At 38.2% G+C, this 18,265-nt stretch overlaps 1 protein-coding gene across 1 annotated transcript in view; it reads left to right on the forward strand.

The window, feature by feature from the left end:
• Positions 1 to 18,265, forward strand: part of Malrd1 (MAM and LDL receptor class A domain containing 1) — a 694,431-nt gene that overhangs the window by 232,958 nt on the left and 443,208 nt on the right. The window contains exon 18 of the mRNA XM_031373295.1: positions 4,501 to 4,588. Within this exon, the coding sequence (XP_031229155.1) occupies positions 4,501 to 4,588 (88 nt within the window). The remainder of the gene's footprint in view (positions 1 to 4,500; positions 4,589 to 18,265) is intronic.

Raw genomic sequence — 18,265 nt, forward strand, 5'->3', positions numbered from 1 at the left:
AAAAAAAAAAAAAAAAAGTCTTTTGTCAAATTCTTTCCCAGTTCTTTGTAATCTTCATATTTATGACACGCAAGTTAAAAAACCAAAGTTTACAATACACTAGGTTTTCAATTGTATCTTAGATCATTTAATAAAATACAATGGACTGTAGGCATAAAATGTTGCTTCTCCAATCTCTAGAATTCAATACTATCTTCCATATAACATTTAATATTTCAATGTACTTCCATTTACTCTAGAAGCAACACTGTAGATAAAGTGGAATTTTTGGAACAGAAATACTTTGTGCATATGTATAGTTGAAGATGTATCCCTCTGAGCAGAGACATACTAATTTTCAGATGACTCATAATAATTTAAGAAACTTTATGTATTTAGATTAATATAGAACAGAACTTTTAAGTATATATTTGAAAATTAGTTTTAAAGTTGTAATGTCTTACTAAATACTATTTTATTTAAAGATTTGTTTATTAATTGTATATATTTATTGGGTGGGGGTAGTGCTCAGCATGGCATGTGTGTGGATGTCTGGATGCAAGTTGAAGGAGTGGGTTATTTACTTCCACCATGTTGGTCAAGGGGAGCAGACTCAGATTCGGGGGCATGGTGGCAAAAGCCTTAACCTGCTGATTCATCTGACATTTCCTTAAATGTTTTGTTGTTTGTTTATTTGTTTAAGTGATTTCCTTGTGTAGATATTTAAAAAGTCGGAGTACCAGTAGGACATAGAACTTGACATTTTCTTGTATCAGCACTTGAAACTAATGTCCATTGCTTCTCAAGAATGTTCACATTTATGTCATTAACATATTGATATTTTGACAAATGTATGTATGATTCAATTATGATTCAAGCAAGACCCCCCTGTTTTCCTTGAGAAATGCTTGTTGAGTAATGTAGAATAAACTTGAACAGAATGTAGCCCTGTATACAGCAGCCTCCCAAATGTGCTGTTTATCTACTGTGGCACACTTTGGGTTCCATGGTATTCCTGTAATTTTCAACGAAAACGGCCAGGTCCTTAATTTGTGGATATATGTAGATGAAAAACAAGTCTCTATCCTAGAATGAAGCCATGTGTGGTATATATAGCACACAGTTACTATGTAGGTGTTTCTACAGGTTTCAACTGTAATTTTCAATTAAACATTGGATCCTGGTATTATTTTTTTCTCCATGCTCATGACTAAGCTAATTACAATCATGAGTCTATGTGCATGAATTGTAATGGGTCTCTATGTGCATGAATTGTAATGGGTCTCTATTTGCCTGGTTTTCACTTTTCTCACTTCTGAGCTGAGCTGGTTTGTCACCTCACTTTGCCATTGTATACATATTGATCTAAGCACCATATTATTAGCAATTTATTTATCTTTTGCTATTTTCAGCTAATTATTGGCTTTCTTCAGTGTACAATTTTGTAGTACTTTTGACAAGTTTGATGGTTGATTTCCGATTATTAATAATATTTGTAGAATTTGGTCCAGAATATGTTTTCTATATTTTGTTCTACCTCCCCATCGTATTTCTTATAAAAATTTTATTAGACTTGTTGCCTGACACTCACGTACATGTGTAGTGTGCATTGTGATTATTTTCACCTTTCCCTGGACTCCTTCCTTTCATCATTCAGTTATGCTTCTTCTCTCCTCCTCCAAGCATGTCCCTTTCTCACATTCATGTCTTTTTGTTTTGTTTTGTGACCTACTGATTTAACTAGAATTGTCTGTGTAATGGTGATTTGGAATTACCCATTGGGGCTAGGGTGGGTTCCTTGTTGGGTACACAACTGAAAATAATCATTACTCCTCCACCAGAAACCATCAATAGCCAACCAGTTTGAGTCCTCTTTGATCTATGACTAACAGCTGACAAACCTAATCTGCTGAAGGCTCAGGGCAGGCAGCCTAAGCTGTTGTGTAAACGTGGGTGCAATTGTTATATCATGCACCGAAATGTATTTTAAAGACTTTCTTGATATTCTTTGTACCGTTCCCTGGACCTTAGAGGGGATAATATAAATGGCTTTTATGGGGCTGAGTACACAATTGTCACTGATTCTCAACACCTTGGCCTGCCACAAATCTCTGCATTCATGATTATTATAACAAAGAGATGCTTCTTTAATTAGGCTGAGGGTAGTGCCAGTCTGAAGTCATAAGCACACATTGTCACTCTGTTAATTAAGTTAAACAACAGCACTAAGTCCCTAGGGAGGCCCAAGCCCTCCTCATCCAGCGGCTTTCCACTGTTTATAGGTCCTAGGCATGGATTCCCTCCAGTGGAGCAACTCTTAGCAACATTTTTTTCCTTCTTGATGGAAATGCAAATAATGTGTATTGACATAAACTAGATAAAAATTGAGTATACAAGTTTTTCTCAGGCAATATAAAGTGGACTATTTGTCTAGTATTTGATGCTAAGTATCTTCATATTGATAAATTTTTATGTCATCCTGGCCTCAGAACATTAAAAAAGAAAAGAAGAAAAGTTTGAGAAAGTTTTCCAAGAGGTTTGAGGTCAGCAAATTTGATTTTTTAAACCTTCCTCCTTAGACTGGGTTATCAATACATAAGGCCTTGAAAGCATTCAGTACAGGATAGAACTGGGGAGAAGTGAACTAAAATTTCAGCTCCCATATTCAGCAGTTGTGAAGGAAAGTGAATTGGAAATTATTTTCTTTTCATAGTGGAAAAGAGAATAAACTTCCTGTAAAACTTTAGGTTTGTCTCAATTCTTTTTTATTAAGATGCCAAGTAAGTATTCCACATATTTGCATAAGTATTAAAATAATTCATCATGATTAATTCTATTACAGTAAGTCTTAGCTTTAATCACAATCTGCCATATACTATAATGGTTTGCCAGTATTTCCTAGGCTTCTGGTGAAATTACAGATCTTATAACAGCACCAGAATCATGTGATTAATACGATCCCAAAAAGGATCAATATGGATCAGCCAATTTCAAATACATGTGAAAAATTCCTTAAAATATGATGTATATTCCACCATGTAATAGAAAGGGAAGGGTGAGGTCATCTAACCTCAGAAGTAGATAAACAGTTGGATGAGGGATTCAGACACCTAAAGATCTGAAGGAAACAAGACAACTCTAGAGTCACATTTGAAATTTACAGGGAGCCCAGTGGATATGAATGGTGAGGTTGGCAATTGAAAGGCCTCAGATACCAGGTGGTTTTCCTTAGCTTCCTGAGCTAAGGAAATCATGGGTGAGTCTCTTAGTAGATAAAACCTAAAGTGATTATGTATTACTGATAAGGGCCAAAGCCTCAGACTCATGGGAAAATGACAAAGCCTATCTCCCACGTCAGGATCAGAGGGTGGTACCAGTGGGAATGTTGGTAGTATGTATACAAGTATAAATGTTTACAAATGACTGACCAGTGTGTGCAGAACTATCAGCAAAGCTTCCTCCTCCTGGGTGTTTCTAGCCCAAGGCTGATGCCTACAGAAACCTCCTGAGGAGAGCAGCTAACTCCTCCCAAGTGTGTTATTCAAAGAACAAGTGCTGAGATCCCTGGTTACTGAGTAGGTACCTGGTGCCTCTTCATCAGAAGGTACACAGTCACCCTGCCCCAGAATTTCTATACATGTGTCCATCCTTTTCTCATTCCCCCAGTCAGGTTTCTAAGACCCAATCTGCATAGGGCATAGGAGAAACAGAATAGGACTCAGCCATAACATAGGCCTGATAATTATAATACTTCCTGTAACCGAGGGAAATGGATGGTTTTCTTTTCATTTCTCTATTTCAACCTCTCTCTCTCTCTCTCTATCTCTCTCTCTCTCTCTCTCTCTCTCTCTCTCTCTCTCTCTATATATATATATATATATATATATATATATATACATATATACATACATACATATGGTATGTGCACACTTATGTATATATCTGTATGTATGTAGGAAGGTGCATGTGGCAGCTAGATGACAAGTTCAGGTGTCTTCCTCATGAACCATATTCACCTCTGTGTGATAGTCTTTCTCTCACTGAGATTTGGAGCTTACCAATTAGTCTAGACCAGTGGTTCTAAATCTGTGTGGCACATACCCCTTTTATTAAACTTTTATCTCCAAAAATATATTCATTATGATTTATAACAACATCAAAAATTATAGTTATGAAGTAGCAATGAATAATTTTATGTTTGGTGGGTCACCACAATATGAAGAACTGTCTTAAAGGATTGAAGCTTTTGGAAAGTCGAGAACCACAGGGCTAGACTGTCCAGTGAGACTCTAGAATCATCCTGTCTCCAACCCCTTAGTGATGGGATTAGAGGTACTCAACATCCCCCATAATTTTTATGTGAGTATAAGGTATCAAACTCAGCACCTCACACCTTTGTGTGCTGAGTGAAATCACTCTGCTGAGTGAGCCATCACCATCTCTCCAGCCTTGTGAGTTTCTTTTCATCCCCAGGGTTCTATAATTTTACTCACAATTCAACACCTTTCTTTTATATCTTAGATCTTGATAGTGGCCTCAGTAGGAGATGGATTTACTGGAGATATTGCAATTGATGATCTGTCATTCATGGACTGTACCCTCTACCCAGGTAAGAGAGACAATTTCAAAGACATGCGAATTTCTCTATTCAGGAATAACCTAAAGTGTCCTCACTTGTACAGTTCCTTAAAGGTATTGACACTTGGAAATTTATTCTAAATCTTTACTAGTAGTTAGTCTTAAACCTTTGAAATAGAGTAAATATGCTGGAATCTCTTCTTTCTTTCCTGGAACAAAATATCAAGAAGTCCTACCTGAAATTATACTGCAGCATCATGATCTTTGTGATACTTCATCATTGTAAAGATAACTGTTTCAATGTAGTAATTACTGAGTTGCTAATAGTCACATCGCATTTTTAAAAACTTCAGTACCATTTCATTTCTCTTCAGTGACACTAATACTTAAAATTTGTGCTATACTGTAACTATTCCTAGTTATTGTTTATAAACTATTCCTTCCACATTTTAAAATTTATATCTATTGAAAATAGACTATTTCCAATATTTATATCTTCACCTGCCACCTCTCTCCTAAATTCCATACTTATGTTCTGTTCAATATCACAACTTGGATTCCTAATAAAATTCTCAGAGAAAATGAGAGAAGCTACTAAAACTCAGAACAGCCCAGGCTTGGAACAGGGTGTAGAGAAGGAGCTTTTCCTACTCTCCAATGCACAGTGGTTCAGTAAAACTGAAAATGAAATTCATAAGCATTACCCTGGCACTCAGACCAGAAGCTCTTAATTCAAATGTCAGGGAAGACCAGTGTCATGTGAGGGGTGTGGAACTCAACCTTGTGAAGGAAAAAGTGGGATGGAGAGCAAGGCACCATGGGTTCTGTGAGTCCTCAAAGATTCCTGATTTACCATACAGGGTATTAGATCTAAGATGGCTCCCAGAACACTGGTGAGACAGCAAAAAGGACTGTGTGCCCTTACCCAAGCTACCATTGTCTGTCAGATTCAGAGCTGTGCAAAGCCTCCTGAAGCTCTAAGCTGTAAATTTCTATTCTGTATCTACTGCCCACATGGGATTAGAGCTCATAGCCACAATCCCATCTGAGATGTCTGTTTTCAAATCACAGGATGGAGAACAGAAAGCAATATACCTGTATTAGGATATGGTATGCATATATTTACATACATCCACAAAGTTAAGTCTGGCAATGGGATAATAGTCAGTATTCTCTAGCTACAGGGAGATTTGTAAGGGCCGAGAATTTATAAATTGACCTCATACTACAACATAAGAACAGTGTTTTATAAAATCTTGCATCCTTTCCATAGTGCTAGAGATGGCATGGAGACTTCATGCATGCTAGGTAAATACATCAGTACTGAACTACTATCCCAGACCAATCCTATAATGTTTTAAGTGTTCAGAATAAGGCCTGGTCCATCTAAGGTTGCTAGATGTTAACTGATGAGTAGAATCAGTAACTTTACTATTTAGCCTTATGTTGAGAAATGAAGCGACAAGTTACCCAGACATATATATCTATATCTTGAGTCTGTGACATCAACCACGAGCAAGCTGATAATCAGATATATTAACCCTTTATTATTTCTTCTTTGCAACTGTAAAATATTAATTTTCAGAATACAACTGATCTAGATTATGTAAAAGTTCAGGGCAAGAATGATATTACAGCTTAAATTTTCCTAATTTTAATGGCCTGGGTTTTCCCTCCATACCTTCCAAGTTTATATTTAGAATCATTGTGGCTTTGGCAATGGTGTAGAAGAAAGAAGAATATAGAAAAGTAGGGTAAGTCATCACTGAAACTCTAGATTCCCCAATTATTTTGCTAATTTTTTTCTGTGGCTAATGGTGCCAAGAAGGCCAGAGTGGAGTTGCTGGAGGCAGAGGCAGAGATGGGGAGTATCTGTTACAGACCATTAGTCCCAATTTTATGGTTCAAGGTTGGGAAGAAAAATATAAAACTAAAACTTGTCTGAAGTATTTGACTCTGTTATCTTCATAACAAATGAGACTTTTGGTCCAACCCAAAATGCCCCACGAAGCTGAATGTTCCATCAAAGAATGCCAGACAGTGTTTTGTAAATTGAACACACACACACAAAAAAAAGTGACAGTAATATATTGCTCTTTATAATTCTCAGCCAGTGTTCTTCTGTTATCACATTAGATAAGGTAGGATGAAGGCTTGTAGGTTCATTTCTACTCATCAATTTGCTTTCAGGTACTAACTAAACTACCATTTTGTTGTTCAGTAATGCAGTGCTGTAGAATGAAAATTAAAATTCTTGAAAATACAAACAGAAATCATTGAAATAGTTCCTAAAGTATGGAGGCTTTCTGTCTCGCCTATGATTTCAGAGGAGCAGCTAGAAGGTTCTTCTATCTTGCCTCAGCTGCAGCTTCTCCTTCTCCATGCTTTTCCTGATACTGCTCATAATGCCAGCTTTGTCCATCAACCCCGGGCTGAATTTCAGCTGGGACCTTTGACATTTGACATCCTGCTGCACTTGTCCTCTGGTCAGTTCTACTGACTTTAACTTAGAATAGCTCTCACATCTATCCTTTCTTTTCCCTTAGCTCCACAACGACTCTCCTCCCAGAGAGCAGTACTGGACTTCGAGCTTCTCGGCTCCAAGTGTTTATTGTTCAGCAGTTTTCCCAGTAGTGTTCTCAGTAACTTCTGGTTTGTGTTTTCTTTTCTTTCTTTCACTTTGTCTGTAACATCATCATGACCCTTTTATTTTCTAATTTCTTATGTGGATAAGACTTTATTTTATGCTCATTAACATTTGTGCAGTGACCATTAATTATATACCAAACTACTTTTTCTTACTCAATATTTTTATGTCAATTTGTCCATTCTAATTATTAGTTACTAAAATGGCCAGAATACTGATATTATGTGATTATCAGTCGTTAAGGCATTTATTAGCCCTTCCTTTTTACCTAGAAATCATTCTTAAATAAATTTCACATTTTATAACTCACAGCATATTAAATTGCTAAATGTATACTATTAATAATTAGCAATATTTTTTTGTATTCGTTAACCTTTCATCGACCTCTGCATACTATACAGTCAATATCCTGGTTTTTGTTGTTGGTGCTGTGAAATGGATTGGTGTGATTCTTGGCATCTGTACTTAGTAGCATCCATGTTTCACCAATAGGTGTGCCAAGGTCTTCGTTTTAGCAGGTTATTCATGTGTGTTCCCAGGTGGACAGATGCAAGGGAGAGAGTGCTTATCTCTGCCTCACCTGAGAATGTTGCCTGCTGCTTCCTGGCTCTCTGAGATGATGCAGGGCAGGTGGAATAATCAGTTATATTTGTCTTAAGTTAACACAATTATTATGAGCAATTCATACAATAAATAAATGAAATAGTAATTTTATAGTATTTCTTTTAAAATCTGTAGTGGTGTAAAGATTCCAAATAATATGCATTATTGTGAAGGTTTACAATGAAATATAAAATTTCTAAGTAAAAATCAGGACATTTGTGGGAGTGATTATAAGCTCATATAGTTTTAGCTTCTTTAGTATAACATTATACAGTAATCTAGTCTTCTATTTTCATATAATATATAATGTCCAAATTTTGAGTATATATGGAAAAATGAGCCACCACCACTGTGAGTTCAATTTATAGACTTCTGAGAGTAAAATTTGTTAAATAACTAGCAACTTCTTTTAAAGGTAAAACATGTAAATTTGTTTATCTCTTATTGAAAGAAATGCTAAACACTAAAAGTAGAGATGGTTGTTTCAAAGTTTAGAATCTCCAGTTTACACACATAGAAGCAAGCTCTCTACTTAAGACTCAGGAAACAACATAGGAAATAGGAGCATGAAAGATTGTAAGAGCCAGAGAGCCAGGGCAGCTATGATGAGATGGTGTCTCTTACATATTAGAGGAAGCTGAACCATGAAATCTTGAAATATGGTCATCTAAGCAAGATCTTCACAAAGCCAAACCAACTGACATCCCTATGTGGATGGGTAAATCTCACAAGGCCTCAACCCTAGTTGAAGAGCTAGAGCCAATTAGCTAATGGCTGCTAACAGAAAACAATTCAGCCTCGCTTCAATCTTTTTCCCCAGGATAAGCCCCTGATACATTAACCAATCCCAAATGGTCAACCTTAAACACATAGACATACAGCAACATTCAGTAGATTCAGCAAGTTTTATTTATATATACATACATATGAACAATTATTAATTAAAGAAGTCACGAAGTTCAACAAGTGGAGGGCATGGGAGAAGTTGGAGAGGGGAAATTGTGATGGAAATGATGTAAATACAATACTCATAAAATTTGCAAAAAGTAATAAAATGAACGTAAAAAGAGCTTAGACTGCTGGTGGAAGTTTTGTTATAACTGATACTTTTGGCTTTTGTTTGTTTGTTTGTTTTTTCACATGCGTAATTTACTGTGGTGCAATTCATAAAGGTAAGGTTTGGAATCAGCCTAGGTACCCATCAACACATGAGTGGATAATGAGAATCTATATGCGTGTCCATCATTAACCACTAAAATGGGTGGAAATACTATTCTTTTAGAAAAATAAATGGAGGCAGATGACATCATACTGAGTAAAATGAATTGGACACAAAATCAGAAATGTTATCTGTTTTCTCTTGTGTGGAAGCACACAAATCAATAAAGTAGAAGGCCTGTAATAACAGCGAAGGTGACTGGTGGTGAGTAGGGCAGAAGAAAGGGCATGTGTCACCTATATGCAATATTCCATGTTTGGAACTGTCCCAGTGAAACCCATTAATGTGTGTAAAGAATGTATATTAAAATGATAGTAAAGCAAGAGTTTGAAAAGAGAAAGAGCTAGCTCAATTGCTCTTTTATGAGTGTTAATTCCATTTAAAAGTACTTCGCTCTCATGCACTTATTGCCTTTGTATAGCCCATGCTCACAGAATTTATTAATAGATAATCAACATTAAAACCAAAGCAACTTTAAACCATTAGAGGGAAAGGCATAGGGGCCAGGAGTTGAAATGTGTGTAGTGGGAAGAGCCTTCACTTCACTGAAGGAGCGGGGTTCCATCCTCAGGACCATCAATGTTCTACTTCTTGCCAAGCTGCTGAAGGGTCATTGTAGAAGACTGTGCTCCTCTAGACTGAGGGTACTCTACTGTCTCTAATTTGAAGAAGGCCCCACTTCAGTTCTTCAAAGTGCCTGGGAAATGTGCAACCTTTATCCCAAACCTTCTCTCTATTTCTGATTGCACTTCAAAGTAAGAATGCCTATAGATATGAAACTTTCCTTTGAATCCATGTTATAAAGCAAACATATTTTAGAAGACTAGGTTTTCTATCAATCATATGAAAATAAACTGCATAATACATCATGGTATGTAGCAAAGAGTTGTATTGTTATAAATTATTTTCAAACAGTAACTGTGGTAGGATGTTGTTGTTGTTGTTTGAGACAAAGGCTCACCATGTACTCCTGACTGGCCAGGAATTTGCTATGTAGAACAGACTAGACTCAAAGTCATAAATCTGCCTGCCTTGGCTTCCTCGGCTGAGATTTCAAGCCTGAATTACCCACACCTGGTCAGTAACTGTATTTGAAACTTCACTTAAGTAGGGTTTACCCAGACACTTTATGTCAGTAGTTCTTAACTTGTGGGTGATGTTCCCTTTGGGAGTGAATGACCTTTTCATAAGGTTCACCTAAGACTGAGAGAAAACACAGATATTTACATTATCAGTCAGAACAGTAGCCAAGTACAGGTATGAAGTAGCAAGAAAAATAACTTTATGCTTGGGGCCACAACTTGAGGAATTGTATTAAGGAGTCCCAGGATTAGATCTTTTTCGATCATACTAAATTGAGCTTTTCAGTCTTAGTCTACTTGGTTATTGTATTCAGTGCCGTAGGAACTAAGTGTGCCCTGACCCTGAGCTATAGATAGTTTCACCTTCTCAATAGTATGAAGATTGCTTAAATTTAAGCTCAAGTAAACTTCTAGAACTTTAAGTCAAAGTCATTTCTAAACATGAAAGTTCACAAGAAAAACATGGACATTGTTACCTCTAGAGAGTCATAAATAACAGCTCTGTGAATTAAGTCATCTATTTATATCCAAAGCTGGTAAGCATTCTCATGGGCTGAGGGCTGTAAGATATTCATCCTGTTTGCTTAATGATCAATGTGGGAATGGCCGAAGGGGAAGAATCCTAGCACAAAACAAGCTATAAAAATCTATTTTATCAAAAAGATTGCATTGGTATAGCCTGAAGTTGATCATACTTGATGCAAGGAATTTGCAGAGCAAGGGGTTAGAACACTGAGCCCATCTGGCACCCGAGCCAACGATTTAGGAAATCTTCCCCTGGACAGATGTGCAGTGGTTTCCTTTCCCTGTGGCTTAGCAATGTGGAAGAAGATCAGATCAGGGCACACTAATCTTCTCAGTGGGCTTGGAAAATGGCCATTTGTATGATGTTTTTGCAATTCCTGTTTCAACTGTAAATCTCCCATTGCATTCATTTATTTTTTTAAAGAAACAAATCTATTATTTCTACCCATTAGGTCAAAACATATAACTCACATTTTCAATGAACTGAATATGTCCACCGTAAATTAATAGATTGAAATCACAATCCTCAGTCTGATGATATTTAGAAATGGGACTTTGGGGATGCAGTTGGGATTACATTAATGCCATGAGGTGGGGCCTGCAGATGACATTATAGCCTTATAAAGAGAAGGGGAGGGAAGGTTGCTATACTCTATGTGAAAACTCTGTGCTAATATTACTAAGGATAAGGTTCTCCCAACAGAGAGTAGAGAATGAAGCTTATACTATGAAATAGCAGTTTTCAAGACCAGTTGGTATCAGCAAAAGAAGAGACACAAGTAGAATATACAGTACAGAATAGAGAGACATAAACAAAAGAAATACTGTGGAGCAAATAGTCTCTTTAAGAAATTTCTCTCTCTTGGAATCAGTGGGTGTCTTATCCCAAAAACTGAGTGTCCGTATAGACCATGCATCCTTCACAGAAAACTAACGCAAAGTGGATTTTATACCTATGTATAAAAACCGATGAACTACAAAACTCCCAGAAGACAATATAAAAATCTAGAGGACATTGGGTGTAAAAATAATTTTAAGTACAGCAACAAAAGGCATGAACTATTAAATAATGTATGACTTATCTGGATTGTATTAAAATTAAAAATCTTTTCTCTTTAAAAGACACTGAGGAATGAAAAATAAAATTAGTCTCATATTGGGAAAGGCATTTGAAAAAAGACCTTTGTGGGGAAAGAGGGTTATTGTAAACATCCATGGAACTTTTATGTCTCAGAGTTAAGTAATAGATCGATGATTTTAAGTCGGTGAATGTGAAGGGGATATTCAAAGGACCAGCCTGTGCTTGGAGAGGGGTTCAGAGAGAAGGGGTGTCTGGGAGCGGTGAAAGAATAACTCAAAGCCAAACCGTGGATCCAAGCTGACAACCTTTGCTCTCTTGAATACAGCTTTTCGAGTCTGCTTCTTTCTGTGTTCTAATTTCTCTCTGGAGATTTCTGTCTCTATATATACTGCTTGCTTGCTATTCTAGGAGATCTCTCTGTCCAAGTCCTGCTGGCTTGTTTGTGTTCTCCAAGCAGTTCTCTCTTTTTATCTTAAAAAATTCTCTAGATAGCTCATCTCCTGCAGAACACAGGTCCAGTCTTTTATTTTACATACCAATCCAGTCATTTACTCCAGGTTTCCTTTTGATTATCCTATGAATCAGCATCCCTTCACCCCAGCTCTTTGATTCTTCAGAGAAAGCAAACATACTTTTTTTTTTTTCTTAATGTTGCAAAAGGATTCAGAGAACTGTCTGCCTTTGTTAAGCACAGATAATAAACTAGCTGGTTGGGACCCTACCCTGAAATTACCATTTCCTTCACACCTGGGCCTGGACTGCCAGGCTGACCTTTTAACTCAGGAATCTGCCTGCATTTGTATCTTGACTGTACCTGTATCTTTCTAACAAGATGGCTGGCTTGTAGCTTAGCTACCTTTTTTCTTTTAGATTTGTGAAGTCCCTCATAATTCATATTCATCCTTATATTTTTACATAGTTGAGAAATTATATATTTTCAAAATCATGTATTTTAAACGTTCTTTTTCACAGCCTTAAGTGCTGTCCTGAAGGTCCCAACATTTAACATTTTGCTGAGTCATTAGCCACACCTTTGCCTGTCGGACTGGAGCTGTCTGATTATGGTGGAGTTTTTAATGTTATCAGGGAGGACATTCCTTAAAGGAGGAGTATAGAAAATGTGCATTGCTATACAAACACTCATGCTGACAGCAGCCTTCATGTAAGAGCTCACTTGGGGCCCTATCCCAAGGGCAGGAAGCATGCCACTCTGTCCCCACCAAGGCCATACCAGGCTTAGCAGAAGTAATGTGTGAAATGCATGTACATGTATGAAAATGTTATAATGAGTCCTGTTATGTATAATTAATATGTGTTAATAAAATGATTTAAAGTTTTAAAAGAAGCAAAAGATCTGAACAAATCCTTCCTCACAGTTATAAATCAGAAAAATATGCAACTGAAACTACGTTTATCATACATCTTTAGGGAACTGTGAATCAGAATACTGATGTATTCTTCACAGATTTTAGAATATCCAAAATCAACATACAAAAGGCACATCATTCCAGCAAGGATGCAGATAAACAAGCACTCTTCTTCCCATATGGAGAACGTCAAATAGTATGACCATTTTGTAGATGTCTGGATTTTCCCATAAGAGGAAATATTGTTACCATCGATTCAGTAATAAAACATATCAGTACTTACCAAAAGGAATACTTATATGCCTACAACACTTATACATGAGTAGCTTAGTCATAATCGACAAAAATAAACTAGAATCAACCAACATACCATTATGCCAGTCAGTGGATCCATTACACATTTCAATCATAAGTCTTCCATTACTTTTGTTTTCTCATACATGTATACACATGTATAAAAAATGAAATTAAGAAATCACATTATTACTTCTTTTCTATACTAATTACTTCATTCTGATTTTTTTTTAAAAAAAATTCATGACAGAAACAACTGAGGAGAGGGAGGAAGGTTTACTTGAACTCACAGTTTAGAAGATACATCATGGCTATACTGAGTTCATCTGTGGCATCAGAAACTTGTAGCAGAAGTAATGTGCATGGCATTGACCACGAAGCAAAGAGATTACTAGAAAATAAGTCCATATGACCTTCAAGGATTGTTGTAGTGACCGAACCACTTCTGGTAGCTACACCACACTTCTCAAAGGTCCTAGAGTCTTCCTAAATAGCATTGTAAGTCAAGAAGGAAATGAGAGTTGAAACACAGGAGCCTGTGATACCATTTCGCACTAAAGCCATAACAATCCTTAGATGGGGGGGCAAAAATGTAGGGTCTTTAGAAGATAATTAGGACCTAAAAATTCACAGGAACGTACAGTATATCTCTGGAAAACAAAGAGGAGTTGGCTTCTTCTTTTCGAATATTGAGGACACAAGGATCAGGTGTTCACATGCAAACCAGGATGTTGGTTCTTTCTAACTCCCAGTCTACTGACAACATGATCTTGAGTTTCCCATCTTCCAGAACTGACAGTCAGGTTGTAGCTGTTTAAGCCTCCAGTCCTTGATGCTGTTTTCTGATGATCTTCCTCTTCCTATAACAGAGGATGAGACACAGGGCATTATGTTAAGCTGTACAATTAGTCACTAAGGGACAAATACTGCCTACTTCAACTCATAAAAACTCATATAGTAACATAGAAGTGATACAGTTTTGTATGGGGATGTGTAGTCTCCTTGCAGGCATTTGGGCTGGAGTACATAGCAGACTAGCCTGTGGATCTCTCCTTCCCTCTGAGTCTTCCTCTGGTCCTCCCTTTCTTCTTCTTTTTCTCCTAGAGTAAGCATCTGAAGTCATTATTTAGTCATAATTCCTTTAGTGTTGTTTGTGGGCTAATGCATACATTATATTGTTTTCTTAACATATATTAATGTTCAAAATAATTTATTCTGAAAAATAATTTTGAGAAAGAGAAAAGTGCCACAGGCTGGGATTTCTTATGGGGTCCCTTGTTCCGCGGGACGATGGGTTCTGGCCAGGTGTGCACGGGATTCGGCTTTTTGACAGACAGAGTAGACACGGGTGGTGTAAGGTCTGAGTGTATTTCTCAAAAATGACATGAAGCTTTTACAATCATCGCAAAAGAGAGATGAAAAATCTGGCAGCTCAGTAGTTGAGGTACATCTAAGGCCACCTAAAACACACTAGGTCTAAAACAGCAGCCACCTCCTCTGGACTGGTGCAGCACTCCCAGGCTCCGAGTATGTTCGGTCTGCATGGTCCTGGCCGGAGTCCCAGGGGGCTGTGGGTGCACGAGCCAGGAGGGTACAGGTTTGAATCTCGAGTCCTCAATGTTGAATGCTAGAATCTTCAATGTTGAATGCTCGAATCTCGAATGTTCAATCTCTTGAATCTCGACTGGTGCTGCACCCCCCGGGCCCAAGCACTCTGGGCCCAGGGGGCTACGGACTGCATGAATCTAAGCCCTAGTCCACCTAAACTCTGGTTCTAGTCCAAGTGTGAGGGAGTCCGAATGCTGAATGCAGACTGCTGAATCTAGAATGCTGAATGCTCTAGACTATCTCTCACACACACACTCTCAGATTAAGGTCCCGCCCATCTTAGGTAAAATGCCCATTATGCTAATCTTTTGGGGAAGTAGAGACAGTCTCTTGCTAACTCCTAGGAGTGGTTCAGCTGTAGTACATAACTGAGAATGAAGATTTTACTTGACCTTGTCCTGGGATAAGTCTCTCCTTCTGTGAGCTTCAATGCCCTACTCACAAAGCTGGAGGCAATTAGTTTGAATGGCTTAACATTCCAAGCCAGGGTTTGACTAGGACCTTGGAACATTGGTGAAGGTCAGAGAGCAATGTCCAAATTTTCTTTTTCTAGCTGTTAAGAAATGATATCTTGGTGAGCCCCTAGCACACAAGTATGAGGACATATCTGGGCTACCTCTGAGTTTGGGGTGCCAGGCGACAATGCGGAGGCAGGAGACTGACTTTCCTTGAAGTTTACATCTCAAATACCACTGTCACGCAAAGTGTGCGTGGCAGAAAAGGTGATGATGTCATTAATATCGAAGCAACTACCTTGATGTCTCTTCTGTCCGGAGTGGCTAAATTTCTGAACTTGTCCACAATTCATGGTATGACACTTAGCTCACTAAATTTCCAGCCTGCCATGAAATATTCATGTCCAGATACAGAAAACAATCAAACAAACTCAGAAAGTCAAAAGCTGCACCCAGGTGTGTGCTCTACAGCGAATGCTAAAGTAGTAGTCAAGAATAGCTGATATGAACTTAAATTTAGTCTCTATATATGAATTCAAGATGATGAACTGCAAATAGAGTTTTCTATAAATATGTATAATGCAAAGAAATGCCAAGAAAAAGAAAACACGTATGACCCAGTGCTATCTAAACATTTATTCTTCTGCATACCCTGAGCTTGGAACACAAATTAAGGGTCCAACATGTTTCCAATGGATGCCCAAAGTAGAGACTATAGCACACCACTCAGTGTGAATGATATGGATCTCTGTGGGAATCAGCTCCACAGTCCAGGTCCTAAACTAAAACCATATTATCTAGCACATGGACCACCATGGAACACAGAATGGCAACATGCCATCACATCCTGATTTAAATAAAGGCAAATGCTGATATGAAACTAACCAAGTGTGTTGCTTATAGAGGACATTTCTGATACAAGATATACAACTCAGAAATTCTAATGCCTCTTCCTTCATGAATTTTAATTACAGAGTGTGTTTTCAACAAAACCACAGGAATGAACCCTTCTCAGGAAAGGCATGACCCATGTTATGGTTAAATTCATTGCTCTTTGGAGTTTGCTTTAAACATTTTGGGAAGATGATCTACAAAGGAATTTTCTCTGATAGTCCAGTGAAGCATATGAAGGCAATCTGGGCATTGAATGTTTTGTAACATTCAGTAAATTATTTCACATACCACAACAGTCTTCCATATCTACAAGTACTATGTTCCATAGTCTCAATGAATGCCTGAAACCTCAGGAGTTATTGAGTCATGTAGAGAGATAGATAACTACATGAAGAGTGCTAATTACATTTGGTTAACTTGACACAATCTAGAATCACTTGGGGAGTGAGAACTTTTATCGAGAAATTGCCTACACCAGACTGTAGATATGCTTATGGAATATTTTCTTGATTAATGATTGATATGGGAGGGTCCAGTCTACTGTGTGTAGTGCCACCCATGGATAGGTAAGTCGTCCTAGATTCTATAGAGAAAATAATTGAGAAAGTCAATAAGCATTATTCATCCATAGTCTCTGCTTCACTTCCTGGTTCCATATTTCTGCCTTGGCTTCCCCAGATGATGGGCTGTAATGTATAAGACAATAAACTCTTTCTAGCCTGAGTTGCTTTTGATCATGGTGTTTAAAACAACTGCTGTGGGACCATGAAAGGCAGCCTGTTTTCTGGTTGAGCTAGGTTAAAACTCCAGAGACCCAGAAGATAACTCTGCAAAGGATGGAAAGAAATTTGCCATGCTCCTAGATACGAGGCTCCTGACATGAGGACACAGCTCCATAATTCTGTGGCCATCACTTAGGGTAACACCCCCAAGCCCCTGGTATTCTGTCTGGACTCCACCCCCACAGTTACCTGGCAACAGTCAGGTATGCTCCTCCCCACAGTTACCTGGAAACAGCCAGGTAGGCCTGGCCCACAATAAAAGGGGCTGTTTGCTCCCTCCTCTCTCTCTTACTCCTGCTCCCTGCTTGCCCTCTTGCTCCCTGTCTCTCCACTTTCCCTTTCCACACCTCTCCATGTGACCATGGCCCACCTCTATTTCTCTACTCTCTCCCTGTCTCTGCCTTTCTACAATAAACACCTTAAAACCATGAACTGCATTTTCTCATTGGATCTACCATGCTGCAGCAATGGAGCCGGTCTTCCTCTAAAGAGCCACTCATCTAATCTCCCACAAGAAGCTTCCCTGTGCTCTCAGTCACCAGAGCCCCGAACCCTAGCAAGCCACGGACTCTCCGCCCCTTGGGAGCCAACCTCTTTCCCCTCAGTCCCAGGCTAGAGCCTGCCTGATGGCCCCCAACTCCATTCTCAGCTCTTCCATAGCATCCAGTGGTGTCTTCAGTGCCCAAGAGTGAGAACCTGCTGTCATTGGCCTCTTTGCAGGCCCAAGAACCCCAAAAGAACTCTGGCAGTTCCCAAGGGACCTCTGATTGCACTCTTACCTCTAGAGAGAGGTCCTGCATCTTCTCACAGCCCAATGCCTGCTGCTTGTTGGTGGCTTAGGGTGTGCACAGTCAAACTTCCGTGTCCACCTCCATAAGTGGTCCTAGCCCTGTGGTGGGCTGGATGCAGGACACCATTTTAACTCCAAAACTGTAGAGAAGCAACAAAGGACATAGAAACCTAGGTATATGTATATAAATGTGGACATAGGTAATATAGATATGCATGGCATTTTGTGATATGCTATAGACCTGATACATTTTAATTATATTTTGTATTAATAATATAATTACATAATTATTCCTTTCCATTTCTGTTCCAAACCTCCATGTATCCCCATGTTCTCTCTTTTTTTTTTTTTTTTTTTTTTT

Source organism: Mastomys coucha, unplaced genomic scaffold (genome assembly GCF_008632895.1).
Source record: "Mastomys coucha isolate ucsf_1 unplaced genomic scaffold, UCSF_Mcou_1 pScaffold15, whole genome shotgun sequence".
NCBI classification, from domain to species: domain Eukaryota; kingdom Metazoa; phylum Chordata; class Mammalia; order Rodentia; family Muridae; genus Mastomys; species Mastomys coucha.